The sequence below is a fragment of the Arvicanthis niloticus genome, chromosome 4 (assembly GCF_011762505.2).
Source record: "Arvicanthis niloticus isolate mArvNil1 chromosome 4, mArvNil1.pat.X, whole genome shotgun sequence".
Classification (NCBI taxonomy): Eukaryota; Metazoa; Chordata; class Mammalia; order Rodentia; family Muridae; genus Arvicanthis; species Arvicanthis niloticus.
The window spans coordinates 92695551-92718872 of NC_047661.1; the positions used below are offsets into that span (position 1 = coordinate 92695551).

Below are 23322 nucleotides of genomic sequence, written 5' to 3' on the forward strand. Positions count from 1 at the left end.
GATCTCCTATGCTCATGGATTGGCAGGATTAACATAGTAAAAATGGCCATCTTTCCAAAATCAATCTACATATTTAATGCAATCCCCATCAAAATTCCAACTGAATTCTCAATTCTTGAGAGAGAGCAATTCTCAAATTTATCTGAAATAGCAAAAGAAACCAAAACCAAAACCAAACCAAACAAACAAAAAGCCAGGATAGTGGAAACTATTCTCAACTAACCAGTACCTCCAGAGCTCCCAGAGATTAAACCATCAACCAAAGAGTACACATGGAGTAACCCAGGGCTCCAGTAGCATATGTACCAGAGAATGGTCTTGTCTGGCATCAGTGGGAGAAAAGGCCTTTGGTTCTGTGAAGGCTTAATGCCCCAGTGTAAGGGAATGCCAGGGCAGGGAGGCAGGATTGGGTGGGTGGGTAGGGAAGCAATCATAAAAGCAAGGGAGAGGGATGGGATGGAGGGTTTCTAGAGGGGAAACCAGAAAAGTGGATAACATTTGAAATGCAAATAAATAAAGTATCTAATAAAAAAAGAAAGAAAACTATTCTCAACAATAAAAAACTTCTACCATCTGTGACTTCAAGCTGTACTACAAAGGAATATTGATTAAAAACCACATAGTATTGGTACAGAGACAGACAAGTAAATAAATGAAATAGAATTGAAGACACAGAAACAAAGTCACATACCTATGTTTACTTGATTCTTGACAAAGAAGCCAAAACCATCCAGTGGAGAAAAGACAGCATATTCAACAAATGGTGCTCATCCAACTGGAGGTCAGCATGTAGAAGAATGTAAAATGATCCATTCTTATCTCCTTGTATAAAGCTCAAGCCCAAGTGGATCAAGGACCTCCACATAAAACCAGATACGCTGAATTTTAAAAAAGAGAAAGTTGGAAATAAACCTCAGATACATCAGCACAGGGAAAATCTCCTGAACTGAACAACAATGGCTCAGGCTCTAAGATCAACAATTGAGAAATTGGACCTCATAAAATTGAAAGGCTTCTGTAAGGCAAAGGACAATGTCAATACGACAAAAAGGCGTCCTGAGGATTGGGAAAATATCTTTGCCAACTCTCCATCTGATAGAGGGTTAATATCCAATATCTACAATGAACTCAAGAAGTTATACTCCAGAGAATCAAATAACGTTATTAAAAATGGGATACAAAGCTAAATAAAGAATTCTCAACTGAGGAATCTTGAATGGCAGGGAAGCACCTAAAGAAATGTTCAACATCCTTAGTCATCAGGGAAATGCAAATCCAAACAACCCTGAGATTCTGCCTCACATCAATCAGAATGGCTAAGATCAAAAATTCAGGTGACAGCAGATGCTGGCAAAGATGTAGAAAAAAAATGGACACTCCTCTATTGCTGGTGGAATTGCAATCTGGTACAACCACTCTGGAAATCAATCTGGTGGTTCTTTAGAAAACTGGACATAGTTCTACCTGAAGACCCAGCTATACCACTCCTGGGCATATACCCAAAAATGCTTCAACATATAACAAGGACACATGCTTCACTATGTTTATAGCAGTCTTATTTATAATAGCAAGAAGTTGGAAACAACCCAGATTATTTTTTTTTTAATTTTTCCTTGAGACATGGTCTCACTGTGTAGTCTTGGCTGGTCTATATCTCACCTAGTGGATCACAATGGCCTTAAACTCATAGGGCTTTGACTAACTCTACTTCAGGAGTGCAATTATTAAAATTGTGAGTCACCACTTCCAATTGTTTAAATGCTTTTATATCTTCACAGCAACTATGTCCAAACAACAGATTTCTGTTTTATAATACACTATTTTACATACATAAATAAATGTATGTTGACCATTTTGTTTATGTAAAATAGTAAAATGTCATTATTCTACAGTACTTCAAATAGTAGGATAATAATATAAATTCCTTAACTGATAAGTGGAATCTTAAAAAAAAGTAACTAGTTGTTGTAATAGATGTTAGATTGCTCCTTTATTTTCACACTGAATAAATTTGTTATATTGAACCTGTATTTCATTTACACTAGTTATTAGTCTAGCAGGAACTTATACTTTACACATCAAATATACCAGCATTTTCAAATGATACAAAATAAATTGCTTTAGTTAATATACATGAAAATTTATAATTCACAAAACCAAGTAAAAAAATATATAACCATATAAATGTATATGGTAATTATGCAATGCCAACTTTAATTTAATTTTGTCATTTACACTGGTATTTTTAAATTTACATTTAATTTTTATTTGTGTCTGTGTCTGAGTGTGTATGTCTGAGTGTGTGTGTATGCGTGTGTGTTTAATTTTGAGCCTGTGCTCATAATGTTGCAGACATGGTGGTCAGTGTTCAACTTTTGTAATCCAGTTCTTCCTTTTATTGTGGGTTTCAGGAATTGAATTTATATCATTAGGATTGAATGGAAGTATATTTTTTCCATTACATCATCTAGCTAGATCTAATTTTTGAAAATGTATTCTTTTCAGTGTATATTTGTGTGCTTGAGTACATGAACCATGCCCAGCACTGTCCAAAAAGGTCAAAACAGCAAAGTGCATTCCCTGAAACCAGATACCATCTTATACTCCTGATGTAAGTGCTGGGAACTAAGCCCAGCCCTTTAGGAAAAACAAGTGTTCTTAACCACTGAGCTATCACTTTGGTCCCTAACTTTTATATTTTAAATATATTTAAACATATTTAAGTTAAAATGTTATAAATTCCAATATGTAATTTGGTGTATTTCTCTACAATGGCAGCAAAACCTCAAATAGATAAGATGATCCTTATCTAATCTAACTATAGCAAGTGAGTAAAAACAGAATAATATCTGGGTCTTTTATAATTTCACTTATCAGAGAACAATCAGGGAAAAAAGAAATGCCTCAACTCCATTTGTTTCAGTGGAATGAAGTGCTATGGAGAGTGTGCAATATTTAACTTGTACTTTCACGTCAGCCATAAATAAATTTCCAAACTTTCCAACCAATTCTAATAAAAGTTTCCCTTATAAACTAATAAATTCATTGTGGTTGAAAAATCATCCATCCATTAAATCATTTTGTTTTCTCAGAGACTATTACAAAGCATGCACACACACACACACACACACACACACACACACACACACACACACGTCATTATATATATAATACACATGTATTATATAAGTTATATATAATACAAACATGTATTTGTAAAAATGTAGATATTAATTACTTACTGTATCTCTAATAATTTTGCATTAATTGTATATGAAACATTTAAATGTGGATGAAAAATATAAATGGTAAATATCAGACATTATAATGACTTAGCATATACATCATGTGTCCAAATCAACACAAAGAAACTACATGCTACTTTAATGATATTTATTGTTAATACAAATTAAAAATATTGTGGCATTTATATTTACATTAAGATGTAAAAGACAAGAGTGGTGGTGCTACATTATACCAGTTTTGACTGTATGATATTCCTAGCTCTAATTGTTCATATGGTAAGAGGACAGCATGATTTTACATTGTCACTGCTTCTTCTGAAAATGTGAGATTGATACAAAGCACTCAGCTTCATTTAATAAAAATAAGATGTAAAATCATTCTATGTAGTAGATGTGAAGCATGGTCTTCATGTGGGTTCCAAATGGATCAGGAACTATCCCAAAAGCTGTTAACTGTCCATGGAATGTGTTCTTCTAGCTGGATTGCCTTGTCTGGCTTCAGTGGGAAAGGATTCGCCTAGCCTTGCAGAGACTTGATGTGGGAGGGTGGAGGGATACTCAAGGGAGACCCCACTGACTTAGAGGAGATGGGAAGGAGAAATGGGGAAGGACTGTGGAAGGGGTTGACCAGGCCTGGGGCAGTGAGCTGATGTAAAGTAAATAAGTAAAATAATAATAGTAGTAATAAATAAAAAAGATGTAAAATTATTTCTTAACAAACTGTTACAAAGAAGCAAAGCAATTTCCAATGTAAAGATCTTTGGCTGGGGAATGATATTCTAATTTCTGTATGGATATTGCATAAGGTATTGGTAGTGATAGAAGTAATATATGCATACCTTTCTCAGTAGATGAACTGTTGATGACATATTAATGCAACGTAAGTTGAAAACACTGCCAAAACCTGCATGTAATTACTGAGTATCATGACATTATTATAGTCTAATTTTAAATTTTCCAGAACATTTTGAATAAACCATAGTTGAGGCAAATAATCTTAAAGAAAGCCTGTTTTATAAATATCTTAATTTTCTCGTGTATACACAGCCTGTTATCTCATAGCTATTATGGTGATATGGTGATAACATAATACAAAGTATCCAAAAACTATTGGCAATACAAAATATTGGCAAATGTAATTGCAGTACACTGCAAGACTGTATTAGTCATTTACTCTAGGAATCACATGGGTGCCTGGGAGCTGTGCCACTGTGACTGGCCAAGATTTGGAGAGCTCTGTAAAATGCATAGCCCCAATCTATGATCAAAAAAAAAAGTGTGAAGCACACAGAATGTGAATCATTTTTACAAGATATTAGAGTATAAAAATTGTAATATTTTCAAAGTAAGGGTGACATTTTTATTTTATGTGTTATGAACGAGTGTATTTGCGGGCATTGAGTCCATGTGTGTGTGCTGGGAGTGTGTTTGTGTGAATGCAGACACACTGGCCTTTATAGGTATGCATGGAGCCTAAAGGGCATAGTCAGCATGTGCGTCTCGATGGCTTCTACAACCATAGTTTCTAAGATGGATTTTCCCATCTCTACTATAAAGTGAGTGAGTGAACCCTGGAGATCTCCTTATATCCTCACTATACTAGAGTTGTTGTTATGAGGAGCTACATCAGCCTTTGACATGGTGCTAAGGATCCAAACTCTAGTTCCCATACTTGTGTACTGGCATTTTACCCACTGTACTATCTCCTCAGCTAGGGATACATTTAAGTAAGAGACAAGCTCATCTCCATACACATACATGGATGCACAATCACGTTTATGATGTGACAAACCCCGGTGCAGAAGAACTCCATTAGCTAATGGAAACATGGTAGGTATTATACGGTGATGGAGGCACAGATAAAAATGGCATTTGGTTCCCATTAAGACAAGTCATTAAGAACAATTGAACTAAGGTCCAGGAAGAGTAATTTCTACTGCAGATATCATATATCACACACACACACACACACACACACACACACACACACAATGCTCTCTGGATTTCTCAAGTAGGGGTTATTTTGCTTAAATCATTGAAGATTCTTCATGAGTTAAGTCTTATAACTGCTTGCTCTTGAAATTTTAGTAATCTGTCAACCAACAGAATTTATAGATTATATCTTGATAGTGTCTTATGCTTTTTTGTATAATCCTTTGTTTATATGTTCAGGCAATAACAGGGTTATGTGGTAGTTCTAGTTCTGGTTTTAATTTTAATTGCTTTTGGAAAAACTTGCATATAGGTTTCCATAATTGCTACACTAGTTTGCTTACCCTCTGACAGTGAACAATGATTACTCTTCTCATCCTTGACAGCATTTGTTACTGGATTACTTATGGTATCCAATCTAACCAGGGTGAAGTGCTATCTCACAAGAATTTTAATAGCATTCCTTGTATTGGCTGGGTATGTTATTTGTCCATATGATTGTTCTGTTGAGAATTGTATGAAGCCATCTACAAGAGGCGCGTGCAAATGCCAGCAATGTGAATTCTGTTCACTGTAGGGAATGTTTTGCTTCTCTTCTCTTTTTATGTTTTCTGACAACCAGAGCTCCTGAACTCTAGTACCGTTTCAAGAATGAAACACTGTATCAATCTTACTGAAAGACATGCAAACCACAAAACCTAAGATCCACAGACATTTATTCCTCCTTACTTGTTTTATAGCAGACACAAATATAAACAAGATTGTAGGAGCAACCAATCAAGATCTGATTGCATTTAAAGCCCAAGCCTTAAGATTGAACTCAGACCCAACTCTGCTTGAGTGGACAACAACCTGACCCTAAATAGCAAAACACCAATTATTGTTCTGCAAACATAATATAGCAATAAGATGACTTCTAATGCCATTCTGCTGTACTCACAGATCAGTGCCTTACTAACCATCACCAGAGAATCATCCTCCTGCCATACATATGAATAAATATAGAGAACTATAGACAGAAAATGTACAGAGTGAGAGACTTTGGAACACTCATCACTAAAGAGGTTGTTTCTATAAAAATCTTTCCCCTCGGTAACTAGGGAACTCCATGTAAGAAGGTGTGAAAACATATAAAAGCCAGATGGGAAGGGAGACTACAATGAATTAATAATTTCTAGTATTACATGTCTGTTATCCATATGGACTCACAGAGTGTGTGTAACATGTAACTTGGGCCTGCAGAAGTCTGTATGAGAGACATGGATACAAGTCCCCATATCTAACCCAGAAGCAATTTTCAATGGTAGCCACTTGTAAATGAAAAATTAGTCCTATTCAAAGGATTCTCATGGAGTATACAAACTGCTCATAAGGGTAGGCCCCAGGACCAGCAGTAGATGGCCACCAAAAAACAGACTCAATGACACCTGTGTAGCTTCTTTTTCACATTTTTTGTGGGATCACTTTACTTTTAATTTTTATGTATTATAACTTCTGATTTTGTGATTCTATAAGACTCCTATGAGTGAATACATGTGCGTCTCTTTGTCTACATGGATTTTTCTATGCTTTTTCTTTGGATTATTTTGTTGTTTGGTTGTCTTTGCCTATTGCAATTTATTTTATTATTATTCTTTAGATGCCTATTTGTTTTCAAATATGCAACTGATACGGTGTGTACATGGATAAAAGAAGAGATGGGGAGGAACTGGGAACATCCATGGATAGAAAATCATAATCAAAGTAATTGTATAATTAAAATTTATTTGCAATAAATAAAATAGGAATCTTAAGGTGCAAATTCAGACAATTGATATCAGAAATTCAAATAAATAGTGTACAGTGGAACAAACCCAGGAAACAAAGATATGCTGGGGGAAGAGGGTATCCTGGGTCCAGGCACATAAGATTTTGTCTGTCTGTCTGTCTGTCTGTCTGTCTGTTTCTCTCTTGTTTCTCTCTGTTTCTCTCTCTGTCTCTCTCTCTCTCTGTCTCTGTCTCTGTCTCTCTCTCTGTCTCTGTCTCTCTCTCTGTCTCTCTCTCTCTCTCTCTCTGTGTGTGTGTGTGTGTGTGTTTGTGTGTGTATACTGGTAAATATTGTTGGATCGTGGCTATGCATTCTCCAGCAGCATGAGGTGTTAAATACTCTTAGCTGCAACACACTTCACTATGTCCCCTGGAGACATCAGCAGCTGTAGTTTCATCACTAGGTCAGTGCTGGTGATAATTTAAATGGGTTGTTTTTGGATCTGTCATTTAGAAATTGAGTTTAGAGTTATCTCTCTAGCAATTTAATTGTGTATCTACATAAAGTGTTATTGAATTTTGTTGCTTCTAAGCAACAATAAAAATCTTATCTAAAATCAAAACTGATGTCAGAACAGATTGCAAGTGATTGAAACTAAGGCTAGAATATAGCCTACATGTAGCAAAATAAAATGGAACTGCCATTAGACTCTGGTACTAGTTACTGAAGGTTAAAAAAATTATTCATTTCTTTAATGTGTACTATGAAACAGTTATTTAACTGATTAGTGATTCAATATACTCATTGCAAAATGAAAATTATGGTCAATGAAAGAAGCAAATGAGTTACAGATGTACAAAACTCATAACAATAGCTGAGCAAGAAATAATACTATCAAATATTTTTGTTACATTCATAGCTCTCAAACTTTTAGCTATGATTAACTGAGGTACCCACTGAAGGACACCTTTGATACAGCAATCTGTGTCTAGTGAAGTGAGTCAAATACTGGAAATCACAGAATAAAGAAAAGTTGCCCAGAAAACTCAAAGCATGGACTGAAATCCACCTTTTTCTAATTGGTAGGTTTAGTTTTTTTTAAAAAAAGTCTTTTTATGTTGCATTTTTTATTTTGTTTTATTTCCAAAACCAGATGCATTTTGTAATCTTGAAGTAGCTGAATTTCAAAGTCTGTTCAATTAATTGCCTGACAATGTTGTTAATGTGTGTAATTGGACAACTTACCCTGAAAATCTGAGAGGGTATCCATAAAAAATAGTTCATGTTCTATTAAACTCCATATCATTACTTTTTTCTTACAAGTTAAAGCAGGTCCTTCCTCCATGCATGATAAGCCTGTTCCATATTACATAAAGACCCAATAAATAACTTGTTGGACTGAGTTGCTGTGCAAGGATTGTCATGCTATCATATTGTCTGCTTCCATACACTCCTTCCTGTTCTTTTAACTACAGTCCAATTCAGGCCATTACAGAATCCAGCCATACAAAATGAAATGTTCCAGAGTCAGGGGAGAACCTTAATGGTGGCACAAGTTTAGTAACTGTATATGCAGACTATGTGCCCAGGTGCTAGATGAGTTTGCAGAAAATACAACTTAAACTGATTGAACTTAGAAGTATTGACTAAAGCTGCTAATGACCAAGGAGTTATTTCACCAAGTTTAGCAGCACAAAAATGTGGATTAATTTTTTTATTTTGTTGGTTGAAGCTTGTACTTACTACGGGCCGGGCCATGAAAACTGAGGGTTTTATAATTATAAAACATAATTTCTCGTAATATATGAGAAAAAATATCTAGGAATAAGAAAGTAAATTTATGTTGTCGAAAATAATTCTTTGTTCCTTTTTTGAAAAAATAGATTAAAATATGTGTTTTCCATAAGCTTTATTGTAGGTAGTTTTGGTATGATAAGAATAACAAATTCAGTTTTGTCTAATAGCAGAAATGGGTACCAAGAATCTAAAGGTTATATCCATTTTTTATAGCAAAATCCAAAGAGTAGAATAGTTTGAGTGATGACTGTAGCACTATCTCCTTTGATGGAGATATAACAGTCACAATAACTACAATAAAAGAACTTGGTAGTGACTAAACACTTGTACCATGACCAATTACTTATCAATATTGCAAGAAGTTCTCCTGATAAAAAACTAACTCTGAGCCCCAGAATACAAAACAGATATTGGTGACTGAACTGGATGACTGTCTACACCCAAAGAGCTCCCTTTAAAATAGGTATTTCTCTTTAGGAAAACTTGCACAAGTATTGCAACTGTGTATTCTCACTAGTCCTTTTACCTGCTCTAAGTGTTCCTTCTTTGAATCATTACCCAAATAGAAAAAGAAAGGTCTCAGTTTTCTAAATATTGTATACTCCAGTGCTAAGTTTATAGTCTTGTTGAAAAAACATAATACATTTTGTTGAAGAAACAATAACATTTCATCAATAGAATATGAACACAATGTGCAAAAGAATAAATTTTTTTAACACAAATTTACCATCAGGTTGATGAGCACAGCCATTTTCCGAGTTGCAGTATATAGTATATAGTAGCAGGATGATTGTATTAGTCATCTGATCCAGAGGAAAGCACTATATTTTGAGAGAAAATCTCATGCAATCATCTTTCTTTGTTAAAAAGGAAAATAAAATCATCTCTGTAAATAAATAGAGATCGCTGAAAAAGAGTTATAATGTTAAATACAATCAGCAAGACTTGAATAATTCAGAATTGGTAATCAATTATCAGTTCCTCATTAACTTGACAGTTTTGCAATTATGGACAATGGACTGATTTAACAAAATGACAATGAGTTATTGAAACCTTAATTAGGGTGTTATGCTCATTGCAGCTCTACTTGAAGTTTGAGTCTCTTTAAATAGTAAATTAGCACAGCCTAAGCATTAGAGATGTGACTACCGAACTGGTAAATGCAATTTTGCTGAAAGTCAATAAAAGTAAAGGCCAATAGTTTGTGAAGCAAAAACAGTATATTTTTATAGTCTTGCCAAATAGTTGTGTCAGCTCCGTAGCCCTGCACAAAAATTGAGTGTACAGAATCCACATTCCCTTATCTACATCTTTCAGTCACCGTACAAGTAAGTAAAAAACAAGTCTGCCTTAAATTAGCTTAAATCAGTCAAGATCAGGTACATATGGGCTATGATGAGCTTAGAACCAACTGCTGAATTCTCTTTCCAAACAGAGATAAATGACCAGTGATTATACTCTTTTTACTCAATAACACCTTGGTTAAAGCATTGTTGATTTAGGGTGCTTCTTTTTCTCCTATAACTCTTTCATAGTTTGTATATAAAATCTTCAAAAGGGTACACGATCAGATGGATCACTGAAACTTTGGGCTTATAGAGTAGGCATGTTCTAGTTTGTCTAATTGATTCTAGTTAGGTAAATATATTTTCTATTCAGGATTAAGATTTTTCTAGGCAGTGCTTTAAGAAATGGTTGCACCAGGTTACCCAGGATACCACTATAACATGTATTTCCTAGGTTAGCACTTACTACGTGATATGAAAGGTTGCCAACATAAAAACTGAAACATAAACACTACCCAACAGAGCATAAATGGAACGTGTGTTATGATAGTTTTCTGACCAACACTCAAATTGTTACTTTATGGTAGCCAGAAAACTGAACTACAAGTATATATTAGATTATGTATGGTATGGAATAAAATCTAATTCTTTCATTCTGGGAACTGACCAATAGAATGTAATATGAAATGAAGTTGTTACCAGTCCATGTCACTAGCTCAATTCAGTAAAATATTGATAACTATCCTGAGGATCAGGTGTTACGTTGCTCTAAACTAGAGTTGTAATGAACAGCTATATTATAAACCCGTGAAAATTAACAAATTCCTTTATTTATTAATTTGTTCATTTATAATTTCCTCTCAACCTGATTTAATAATATGCTTTGTCATCAAGGTGATTGAAGGGTCTCTAAAATAAGAGCAAGGATAAAGGGCTCTGTCTTACTCATGTGCTTCTGTTTTCTGGCATCTTTGTCAAATAACCACTCTATTTGTAAACAATTGTGAATGATTGGTTACCTTCTGGAACACTCCTGCTGACTGGCATGAACCAAGCTCTGAGTGAATTTATATTTCAATACCATACTATGTGTTTATATGGACCCAGGCCCTCTCTAATGAAATCTGAATCTCTGTGTCAGTGGGAAATTCTTCTAACCTCTTGCTTCTGCCTTTGTTCACTGTCGTTCAGATTGATTTTTACCCTTATTGTTTCTATATAGCTTAGGGCTTGCTATCATCTCTTTCAGAAGCTAACCACAAATATTACTTTAGTATTATCATATGAATAATTTTCTACATTTCTTTTTTAATGTATATTTTCTTTATTTATATTTAAAATGTTAGCCCCATTCCAAGTTCACCCCCCTGAAACTTCATATTCTATCCCCACTACCCTGCTTCTGTGAGGGTGTTCCCCTACTCACCCACCCTCTGCCACCTCCCTGCCCTTGAATTCCCCTACACTGGGGTATTGATCCTTCACAAGACTGAGGGCCTCTTCTCCGATTGTTGTCCAGCAAGGCCATTCTCTGCTACATATGTTGCTAGAGCCATGGGTCCCTTCATGTGTACTTTTTGGTTGGCAGTTTAGTCCCTGGGAGCTCTGGGGAGTCTGGTTGGTTGATAATATTGTTCTTCCTTTGGGGTTGCAAACCCATTTAGCTCCTTCAGTCCTTTCTCTACCTCCTCCATTGGGGACCCCATTGAGAACCCTGTGTTCAAGTGCATGCCAGTATGTGTATTGGTGCAGGACCTTCTCAAAAGCACCTACTGTGCTTTATATACTCTTGTGTATATTCTATCTCCAAATACACAAAACTCTCTTTTATTGGTCTTATTAGTAACTTAACTATATCTATAAGTCATTAAGTGACAGAAGTGACCCATTCTAAAGTCTACATCATTTTTATAAAATAGTAAATAAAGATGACTAGCAAATTTCTATAATACCTAAAATGGAGCTGCATATGTACCTTGCTTGAATGAGGATCCCAGTCTGTCTCCAGTGTTCCTACAGAATCCAAAGTAGGGCACCTCATGCACAATCATTAAAGAAAGGTTGTTTTGGGTTTTCCTTAGTCTGTAGCACCTTACTTCCCAAATCCCATGTCCATCATGTTTGCTTTTATACTTCTAAGAAACATCAGTGGTTTAAGTTTCTTTTGCTTGTCCAAATATATTCTCATTTTAAAAGAGCTAAAAATCAATATCAAACAATACAAAGGACTGGTAAAAGCTCGTGTTCTTAATGCTGAAAGAAATATTTACATTTGAAAGCATCACAGCTAACACTCATATGATGAACTTATAAGTGAAACACTCATTAAGGTTTGGACAGACATTATATTTCAAAACAGGCAAGAGCAGCCCCGCTGGCAGTCCAGAAAGAACAGGATTCATTAAAGCAGCCCATCCACTTTTCCTCCTAAATTAAAGCAAATCTGAGTTACCCCTTTGGCTGCTTCAGTGTTCAAACAGAAGATCAGCTACACTGAAAGAACCTCAAGTCTAACATGTGTAGGAGACTCAAAATCCAACGTAAAACTAAATTTTTAAAAAATGTGGCCACATTTAGCAATGCTGAATCTTTTCATTGGTTTTCTTCATATTATGTTCATAAAGAAATTCGATCTTGGAAACATTTACAAGTCTCTAAACTGTCATAGATCTCGCCCAAGTTTGTATAAAATAACACAGGTTGGAGAGAAAAATGATTCAGGGAGCACATTGCAAACATGAAAGGCAAGCAGAACATTAAGAGTTTTCAATATGCTTCAACTGACTCCACTTAAAGACAGATCAAGATCACAAGCACAGATGCACAAATAATATTGTAATACATGGCAAATGTATTCAAGAAGACACTGGTAAGATAAACTAGTATATATTGCCTAATTTCACAAAATGTGTACAATCAGAGTTAGTACAATATATTGCAAAGGTGGTCATGATTTAAAACTTATCTCTTTATGTGTGTGGAATTAATTTTCTATGTGATTAAATTAATGGTAGTTTTAAAAACCTTATCAAGGGTTAGCAGCAGAGAAATATTGCCATTCTTATTTTTCTCTTGTTAATTTACTAGAAATTACTGGATTGTTTCCATAAAGCTAAGAAACTCCTTCAACCAAACTTAGGCTAACAGAAGTAGATGGGTTCTTTCAGTGCATATCAGAGAAAATCAGTGGTGTAAAAGTAATCCCAAAGAGTCATTATATCTTGGCTACATTTGACTGTCCTTGTTTACTTCAATGGTTAATTCTGAACATCAGTCAAGATTTCATCTTTACATTTTGTCTGGAATTCAATTTGATGGCAACAAAATAAAGTTAAACTATATCATATATAATATATATTTATAAATTATATATACATATATATGTAAAATTTAAAAGATCATATACATTTATATGTATGTGTGATCTTTTAAATAACAGAAATAAAGGGCATAATGGTAGTCACACCAAATGGTACCCATCACTCTCTCTATTATCTAACAGCAGTGTGACATGCAGCAGCCTTCACACTGGCAAGCATCTGAGCAGAGGCTTTCTGATGACACATTAACAAGGCCGTTATCCCTTTTGACTTTACAGTTTTCTAACATCACATCCTAAAAACCTCACATCCCTATCATTCACAAGAGTACTGCAACAGGAAGATTACAAGAATACTGCTGTATGCTGTCTACACGGTAATTAAACCTCTCTTAAAAATGAGTAGTGCATTTTTAATAGTTCCTTTGGAAGTTTCATGAACAACATATGTTCTTTTTAGCAGGAGCTCATCTTTCATCAACACCTAAATTCACAGGAAGGCTCCATGGCTTTTTCAGTTAGAGGCCTGCGCATTACCTCATCCATCATCCTGGCTCAGCAGCAGTGGCAGAGCAGAGGCATTAACCTGCCACATAGTGATTCACTGGTTTTCAAAGGAGCTTCAGTTTGGGCACCAGATCGGAGGTATAAAATGTATGGGATGTGTATACATGTGAACACACAAATATGTGCTGAATGGGGTTTTAAAATTCAGATTGACAAAATAAAACCTCAGAGTTAAGAAAAACAGCTTGATCTAGACACAATATTTATGCAATGTAATGCTTAACTAATGCAACCTTTTTTCTGTTTTATTCTTTCTATTCTATTCTATTATTGCTTAGTACATCTCTATATACCCAAAGTTGTGTGTTAATTTTGAAGCCTATAAAAAAATTAAGAGAAATAGTCTCATAGCAGGGGAAATAATCAACACAATGCTTGCTGTACAAGTGTGAAAACATAAGTGCAATTCATGCCAACCAGATGATAGTGTGTTGTGCAAGGCACTGGGAATGTTTTAACCACCAAAGTAGCAAAAGTGGGTGGAAATTTAGCCAGTCGGCCATGTCTCTATGATCCTCAGGTCCCAATGAGAGACAGTCTCAAAAAGAAGGTGAAGGTGATAATGGAGATTGACTAGGACCTCAATGCCTAAGCACACACATGCACATCTAGCTGTATACTTAAACATATCTACATATGTGCATGCATGCACACGCACACACACACACATGATCAATAATAAACAAACAAGCAAGTATACTTAAAAAGACGATAGTCTCAAAGAGACATAATAACAGAATAACAGTTCCACAGAAAATGCAATCCTGAGGTTGCATGTACATAGCCATCTTGGGGACATTCAAAAATAATAACGATTGTTATTTTAGTCATTTTATTTATTTATTTTTATTGTTTTTATTTTTTTTTTCTGTTTTGGTTTTTCAAGACAGGGCTTCTCTGTGTAGCCCTGGCTTTCCTGGAACTCACTCTGTAGACCAGGCTGACCTCGAACTCAGAAATCCGCCTGCCTCTGCCTCCCAAGTGCTGGGATTAAAGGTGTGCACCACCACCGCCTGTCTATTTTAGTCATTTTAGAGTACACTTTTATCTATTTTTATCTGTGGAGATACCTGAAGGAAGAGATCAGAAGATCCAGTTTTGATGTATTCTTAGGGGAACAATTCTTATATGAAATTTTGACAGCTAGTACTTTCTGGAACCTAGAAATTGACCTATAAATGAATGGCTTTGGTTAGAATCCTTGCTCTAATATTTGCTGTGTTCCTTGGTTTGTTGATCAAAGTTTTATACACATCAAAATTTTAATTTAAAATGACAACAATAGTAGGATTCACCATTGTGGCTATTGGGAGTATTGATTGTCTACTTCTCCTTGAATATAAGACTTATGTAATCCCTTTTGTTCAATTTCACCAAATGAAAGCACATGAACGTCATCGTGCTATTTTTCATAAAAGTAACAGCAAATCACATTCCACATTTTTATTAGAACTCTGTCTTTTGGCTACCAAAAGTTATGTTGGACTCGACATAATCATCCTCAAAGAATATGTTATACTCTAACTTGAAGTATCTTGGATTATGGTCTCTGGCAATAAAAAAAAACTTCTTATGGTCTTAAAGAATATAAAATCATACTGTTTTGAATTGCCATGGATCCAAGATTCTTGTATCTTTACAGGGAAGAAGATAAAGCTGGCAAGATTGATCAACAGAAAAAAGATGGCTTTCATCAGACCTGATGATTTGAGTTCATCCTTAGGATCCACACGGCAAAGGAAGAAAACAGTCTCTCAGGAGATGTCCTCAGAACATCACACATATGGCACACATGTCCTTCCCATCCCAATCTCAGCATCCATGATGATCTGGTCATAATCCATTGAGGTGTCAAAAGACCCTTTCACAGGGGTCACACGTCAGATACACTGCATATCAGATATTTACATTTTGATTAGTAACCATAGTAAAATTACAGGGATCAAATAGCAACAAAAATAATTTTATGGCTTGGCATCACCACAACATGAGGAACTATATTAAAGGGTTGTAGCATTAGGAAGGTTGAAAAATAGTATGCTTGTGGGTTGGTACAACTCGGAATGCAAAGGTTTCCACTTTGAGAATCTGTTCTATAAAATGTGGCCTCTTTATCTTCCTAATCTATCTGTAGAAGTTTGACCTCTCCTGTAACCTTCCATTATTGTATAAGGCTATTTTGAGTTATGCTCTAGTTTGTAGCTGTGGTTAATGAGGAGAGTTAGAAACAATGCCATTTTTTTCTGACTACATTTTAGAATGAAATTTCAATGTAATCTAATCCAGATTAAGAAGAAAAGCACAGATGCAGACCTAATTGAATGCAATTTGACTAATGACTTTGCAACCCTTCTTAAAACAATGTATAAGACCCACACTAGTACATTTTAAGACATTGACTCCTATGAGAAAAATGAAAAGATGAATAATGGGGATAGGTTTTTTATTTCATGCAGTCATAATGATCAGTTAATGGATTCCATAGGGTTAAAATCTTTGGATCTACCTATCTCATCTAATTAAGAAAGTGTTTTGTTCTTCACCTATACCTCAATAAATTTAACAAAGCACTAGAAGAACAATATACAACTGAGAATTTGGATGACACATGCACACTTTATTACATAAATGCCTTTTCTAGTTTAAATGATTTCTATAATGATAGCAAATAGAAAAAAATATTGTTATACATATTTTGCTATTTAGTTAGCTTTCTAAATCATAAATAATGATTCAATATCTTTTGTGAGAGGGTAGTTTTTACCCTCAGGCATTTATGTCTCAAAGACAATCAACAATAAGTAGGCCTTATTTCAAGATTTATTCTTTGAATATTAAAAGTAACAATATGTTCTAGGATAGTTCTGTTTTCACTTGTATGCACTAAAATTAATAAGTCAAAATAAAGAAATAGAACTGAGGATGCTTAATCTTGAATCAGTGAAAGCATATGATATTAACACGAACATTTATAAATTACCTGAGGTGAAAAAAAAAACCAAGATATCTTGTTGATTAAGGCTGATGCACATATAAATTACAGAGCACATAAATAAACTAAATAACTAAATTATAAACTGCCTTCACTGGGCTTATCCCAAGTTCATTGTAACATACATCATATTCAAGTAGTATTTTGTTTTGCAAGACATCTAAGATGATATCCAAGGAAATGAGCTATGAATAAATTTGCCAGTTCATAATTCACCCTTGCATTCTTTGATGTGAAAGTGAGCATTTCGCTCCATGAATGGGGTTTTGATAAGGGATACTGATTTCTTCAATATAACAACAGAAGCAATATGAGGCAGGCTGAATTGCTGAAATTTTTTTTCATTCTAAAAATTATAATGTGGCAAACCAAACAGAACAATTAATAGAGTCTCAGTGTAAGTACCCACCGCAGTTTGCTATAAACAAATATATTTAAACTTCCTTTTCCAGAATAAAATGCCAAGGTTCCTGTAATGCATAATGCTTTCAGGAGTTTACTGAGTTTAAGTACCCCATGAAGTATATATCTGTCACATGACACATCTATCATATATGCAACATTTTAACTGTGAGAAAAGGTCAGGTTGTCAGAGCAACATGTATGTTTACATGTTTCTAGTTCATTCTTTCTTTGTATTATACTACAGCACTTGTGTTGCAGGTATATTAGAGACAATTTAAGTTTAATAACATGACTTATATGTTGTTAAGACATAGCCAAATATCTGATTTAACCTCCTGATATATGTATCATCTGCTCACCTTGACTGCTGGCTAGATCTGTGACTTTCTTTTAACCACAGGACATAGGAAAGTGATGGGCTGTCATTGACATGATTTTATTACTATGTACATCTAATCAATCTTCCTGCCAAACTGCAGTCTCCCTCCTGACTTTCACAATGTGACATCATGAAGTACATAACCATGCTTAGATATTCATATTATAAGGAAGAGAAGACAGTCTCTGTGGCCTGGGATTTTCCATGAACCACTTTGGGGCATCTAAACATGCAGCCTCATAGAAAACAGATTCTTCCATAATAAAAGCCACTCTGAAGTTCATCTTTCCTCAATGAGCCTTTGATGACACAGTACTGACAGATACTTGATTGCTATAATCTTTATTAGTTACCAATTATACATCTTATTTCTCAGACACATTAACCACAATTATTTAGTATTAAAGAAAAAAATCTCAGATCTGGATTGCTAGTATTTGTTGTCTTTGTTTTTCTTGCTTATCATAGACTGACCCTCTATTTTCCAATGTTCATTAACCATTTAAAAGTTGTGGATATTACTTATACTATAAATAACTCATTTCAAGAATCCTGATGATGTATTCCTCTCCATTGTTTATCATTGCTTCTAATAAGCATATACAAAAAGGGGAGGGAGAACCTGTAGAGAACATATCCAGAGGTTAGGCATGGCCCCCAGTTGTGGGATGGGGCCACCCACACATCCCCAAATTTTTAACCCAGAATTGCTCCTGTCTAAAGGAAATACAGAAACAAAATGTGGATCAGAGACTGAAACAAAGACCATCCCCATCTGGGAGACTGCCCCACCTGGGAATCCATCCCATATACAGACACCAAACCCAGACTCTATTGTGGATGCCAAGAAGTGCATGCTGACAGGAACCTGATATAGCTGTGTCCTGAAAGACTCTGCCAGAGCCTGACAAATACAGAGACAGACACTTGTAGCCAACCATTGGAAAGAACAGTGGAGCCCCAATGGAATAGTTAGAGAAAGAACTGAAAGAGCTGAACCCCATTAGAGGAACAGCAATATCAACCAATCAGAACCCTTAGAGCTCCCAGGGACTCCAACCATAGAGCCCCAGCCACATATGTAGCAGAGGATGACCTTGTCAGACCTCAATGGGAAGAGAGGTCCTTGGTCCTGTGAGGGCTTGAGGCCCCAGTGTAGGGAAATGCCAGGGTGGGGAGGCAGGAGTGGATGGGTGGGTGGGGAAGCACCCTCATAGAAGCAGGGTGAGGGGAATGGGATAGGGGGTTTTCAGAGGGGAAACCAGAAAAGGGGATAAGATTTGAAATATAAATAAATAAAATATCCAGTACAAAATAAATAAAATACCAGAGTGAAAATGTCCTTTCCATAAACTTTGTGTGATCCCTAATTTCAAAGTATTCAAATGACAATATAGACATATTTAAACTGGCTTATGCCCATCACTGCTTATTTCTACATATTGGGAAGGAAATCAATTTATAATACACACAAATGTATACTTTCAATTCAAATCATCAAACTATCTTTATATGAAGGACCACACTGATGAATTTCAGAAATTTCTCATCATATTAAAGAATTCATTATTCTTTAAAAATAAGTATTTGAGGTAAAATACCAGAAATAACCATTTACTTATAAGTTATACTGCTGGTATACAATGTGATATCTTCTATTGTTAATTTATAAGTTTTAGAGATATATGCATGTGAATATTAAATATTCATGTTTATAAAAATCATATTATAGAATCATGAAATTAATGAATTGTTAGTTTTGGGACATGCTTTATTTTCTAATTACTATTATAATTTCATATTGTTTTCCACTTTATTTTCACAAAATTTTCCTCAGTTTTTTAAAGCACATCCTCCCATACTGCTTAGGTATTTATTTTCTCCTTTGTTTTCTTGTGATTTGTGAATTCGATCTAATTTCGATTTCAAAGTAGGTATATACTTTAAATTGCTACTTCTTTGAGAGTTTAGAATGGTGTAATAATATAACATAATTTACATTACAATTTTCCTTTAGCACCACTTATTTTCTTGGGAAGGGTGTGTTTTTTCTTGATATCATTATAATCAATGTACTTTAAATTATGCACTTTAAATAGATTGTATAATTCAGCAAACTGAAATATACAGACTTTTAAAATATGATGGTAACAATAGTGTCTTAAAGTTTCATTGCTGTGAAGAGACACCATGACTAAGGCAACTCCTATAAAGAAAACCATTTAACTGGGGCTTGCTTACAGAGACTGGAGTACTGCTGTGATGGGTCTGACCATGTTCTTGTTTGGAGGAATGTAAATTTTGACAAATTGGTTTAGGAACGCTATGGCATGACTTCAGTGATCCTCAATGGGTCATTTGATTAGAAACATAGAAAATAGGGGTGTTGAGGGTGATTTGAACTGTAGGGGCCTGACTCAAGAGGTTTCAGAGAAGAACTCTAGTATGTGGCCAAGAGATTATTCTTGTGATATTTTGATGAAGAATGTGGCTGCTTTTGCCCTTGTCTGAATAGTTTGCTTAAGCCTAAGGGGAAGAGATTTACATTGTATTGGCAAAAGTAATCTCGAAATAGGCTCGTATAGATTCTGCTCTATGGTTTACTCTTATAAAAAATTATTTTGATTAAATAGAGCAAGCTGAACAAGGAAAAGACACAAAAAGTATGATTCAGAAGTTAAAGGGATACCGGGAATGGTAATAAAACCTATGTTCATTGAGATAAACAGATTATAGACATTAGATGGAATTAAGGGTGTGGTGACATTGAGGAAGATCCCATCCAGCTAAGGTTTCATTTTGTAAAAGGCAATGGAAGAAAAACTTAAGTTCAGGCATGATGGCATATGCCTTTAATTCCAGCTCTTGGGAGACAGAGGTATGTAGATCTCTGAGTGTAAGGGCAGCCTGGTCTACGAAGCAAGCTGCAGAATAGCCAAACCTAGGCAGTGAAGAAAACCACTGAAGTGATGTAATTGAACAAAGGCATGTTCTAAGCCTAGCAAACAGCAAAACTTGACAGCTTTGACTACATGGTTCTGGCTTTAGAGTCAAGTATACAAGAAAGGGGTTATGGAATCTCCCTCTACAATTAAGGAAAGGTGCTGAGCCAGGTACATGGAAGGGCTATCCCCACTGACGCCTATAGAATTCCTTGTGTGAAAGCTGTGAAAGGCTATTATTGGCCTGAATTGCCTTGGATAACCTCAAGAGGTTAGAGATGGCAGAGCCTTGGGATACATACCAAAGAATGCTGCCAACAGGAAGTGGAACTTTCCCAAGAGAAATCAGTGTGTTACAGCCAACAAAGATGAAAGCAGTTAGAGATTTGAAAAGAATTTTGACATCAGACAAAGAGATGCAGAGTTTGGAGTTTACCTAGGTTGTTTTTTGTCTGGCTTTGGCCCAGCATTTCCTCACTGTGCTCCCTTCCATATGTTTTTGGAATAGTAATGTAAATTCTGTGCTATGATATGTTGAAAGTATTTGATCTGCTTTTGTATTTTTATTTTATAGGGGATCACGGTTATCTTCCTGAATGAGGTAGCCCAGTCACAAAAGAACACGAGTGGGATGTACTCACTGATAAGTGAATATTACCAAAAAAAAAAAAAAAAAAAAAAAAAAGAAAGAAAGAAAGAAAGAAAGAAAGAAAGAAAGAAAAAAGCTTGGAATTTTTATGGTACAACTCACAGACTGAAGAAGTGAGACCAAAGTGTGAATGCTTCATTCTTACTCTGAAGGGGCAAGAAAATAATCACGGTAGGCAGAGGGATGAAAGAATCTGGGAGGGAAGGAGGAGGGATAGGGAAAATGGGAGGACAGGATCAGGTTTAGGAAGAGACAGAAGAAAAGTCCAGAGGGTCAGCCGAAATACCCAACAGAGAGGAGATAGAACCTGTACAGACCATATCCAGTAGATAGGCATGGCCCCCAGTTGAAGGATGGGGCCACTCACCTATCTCAAAAATATTAATCTAGAATTGCTCCTGTTGAAAGGAAATGCAGGCACAAAGAGTAGAGCAGAAACTGAAGGAAAGGCCATCCAGAGACTTCCCCATGTAGGGATTCATCCCATCTACAGACTCCAAACCCAGACACTATTGCTAACACCAAGAAGAGATTGCTGACAGGAGACTGGTATAGCTGTCTCCTGAGAGGCTGTGCTAGAGCCTGACCAATACAGATGTGGATGCACATGGCCAACCATCAGACTAAGTGCGGGGACACCAATGGAGGAGTTAGGGGAAGGAATGAAGGAGCTGAAGGGGTTAGCAATTCCATAGGAAGAACAAGAATATCAACCAATCCGGTCCCCCCCCCCCAAAGCTCCCAGGGACTAAACCACCAATCAAAGAGTATACCTGGAGGGGCCCATGGCTCCAACTGCATATGTAGCAGAGGATTACCATATCTGGCATCAATGGGAGGGGAGCCCCTCAGTCCTGTGAAGGCTGACTCCATGACCCAGCATAGAGGAATGCTAGGACATTGAGGCAAGACGGGGTGGATGGGTGGGGGAGCATCCTCATAGAAGCAAGGGGACAGGGGAAGGGATAGGGGGCTTAACTAGGAAGGGGAATAACATTTGAAATGTAAATAAATAAAACAACCAATAAACAAGAAAGAAGAGATTACGTGAATCACAGAACAGACTTTGATATTTGGACTTTTTTTTGTTTTCGTTTTTAAATTTTTCATAATTTTTATTGATTCTTTGTAATTTTCACATCATACACCCCAATTTCATTCATTTCCCAGCTCATCTATATGAACCCTGCACCCTTGTAATCTCTCACCAAAATAAATCATAAAACAAAAATTAAATTAAAAACCAAAACAAAAATCTCACCATGGAAGCTGCAGTGTGTGTCTCACTGTATCACACAGTATAACTGTCTTCCAAATAGCTTTTTTAGCAAATGATCATTGCAATAAGTGACTGTTCTGGTAAGAAGCCTCTGGCTTCTGCTATGCCATCAATACTGAATCCTCAACAAGACTCCTTTTGGATACCTTGTTGTTGCTGTGAATCATGGAGATCCTGCAGCTTTGATTCTTTATGATCAGCACCTTCAGAAGTTCCAGAAGCTTGTAGGTGTAGGTGGGGTAGATGTTGTGGTGGGCCATCTCAAAGCATTGGCATTGCATCTGGGCCTGGGTGGTAGCTGAGTTGCTCAACCTACCAGCTCTCCTGCTCTCAAGGTACCAGGTGAGTTCTTCCACACTAAAGCTACCAAGGTTAGCTTTCTTCTGCTGCCCAATTGGAGATGGGGTTGGCTCTCCACAATGCATTAAGCAATGATGGGATGGGCCAGCTCTCTCATGTCCACATCACCACTGGTGCCAACTTCAATGGCTGGTGAAAGGCTGGATCAATTGAGCTTGGCCCTCATATATCAGCATGGCCTCAGTTGGAAGCCCAGACCAGTCCACTGCTCCAAGGAGTTCCCAATGGAGGAGTGAGGGAGAAGACTGAAGGAGTTGAAAGTGTTTGCGGCCCCATGAGGAGCGCAACAATACCAACCAACCAGAGCTCCCAGGGTCTAAACCACCAGCCAGGGAACACATAGGGAGGGACTCAAGGCTCCAGCTGTATATGTATGGGAGGATGACAGTGTCAGGCATAAGTGAGTGAGGAAGTCCTTGGTCC

General features: G+C 36.1%; 1 protein-coding gene across 1 annotated transcript in view; it reads right to left on the bottom strand.

Annotated features, from left to right (window-relative positions):
* The window catches only part of LOC117707414 (inactive 2'-5' oligoadenylate synthetase 1C-like), a 43425-nt gene extending 20461 nt beyond the window's left edge, over positions 1-22964 (bottom strand). Inside the window, 1 exon segment of the mRNA XM_034500826.1 lies at positions 22686-22964. Within this exon segment, the coding sequence (XP_034356717.1) occupies positions 22686-22964 (279 nt within the window).
* Positions 22965-23322: the final 358 nt, after the last annotated feature.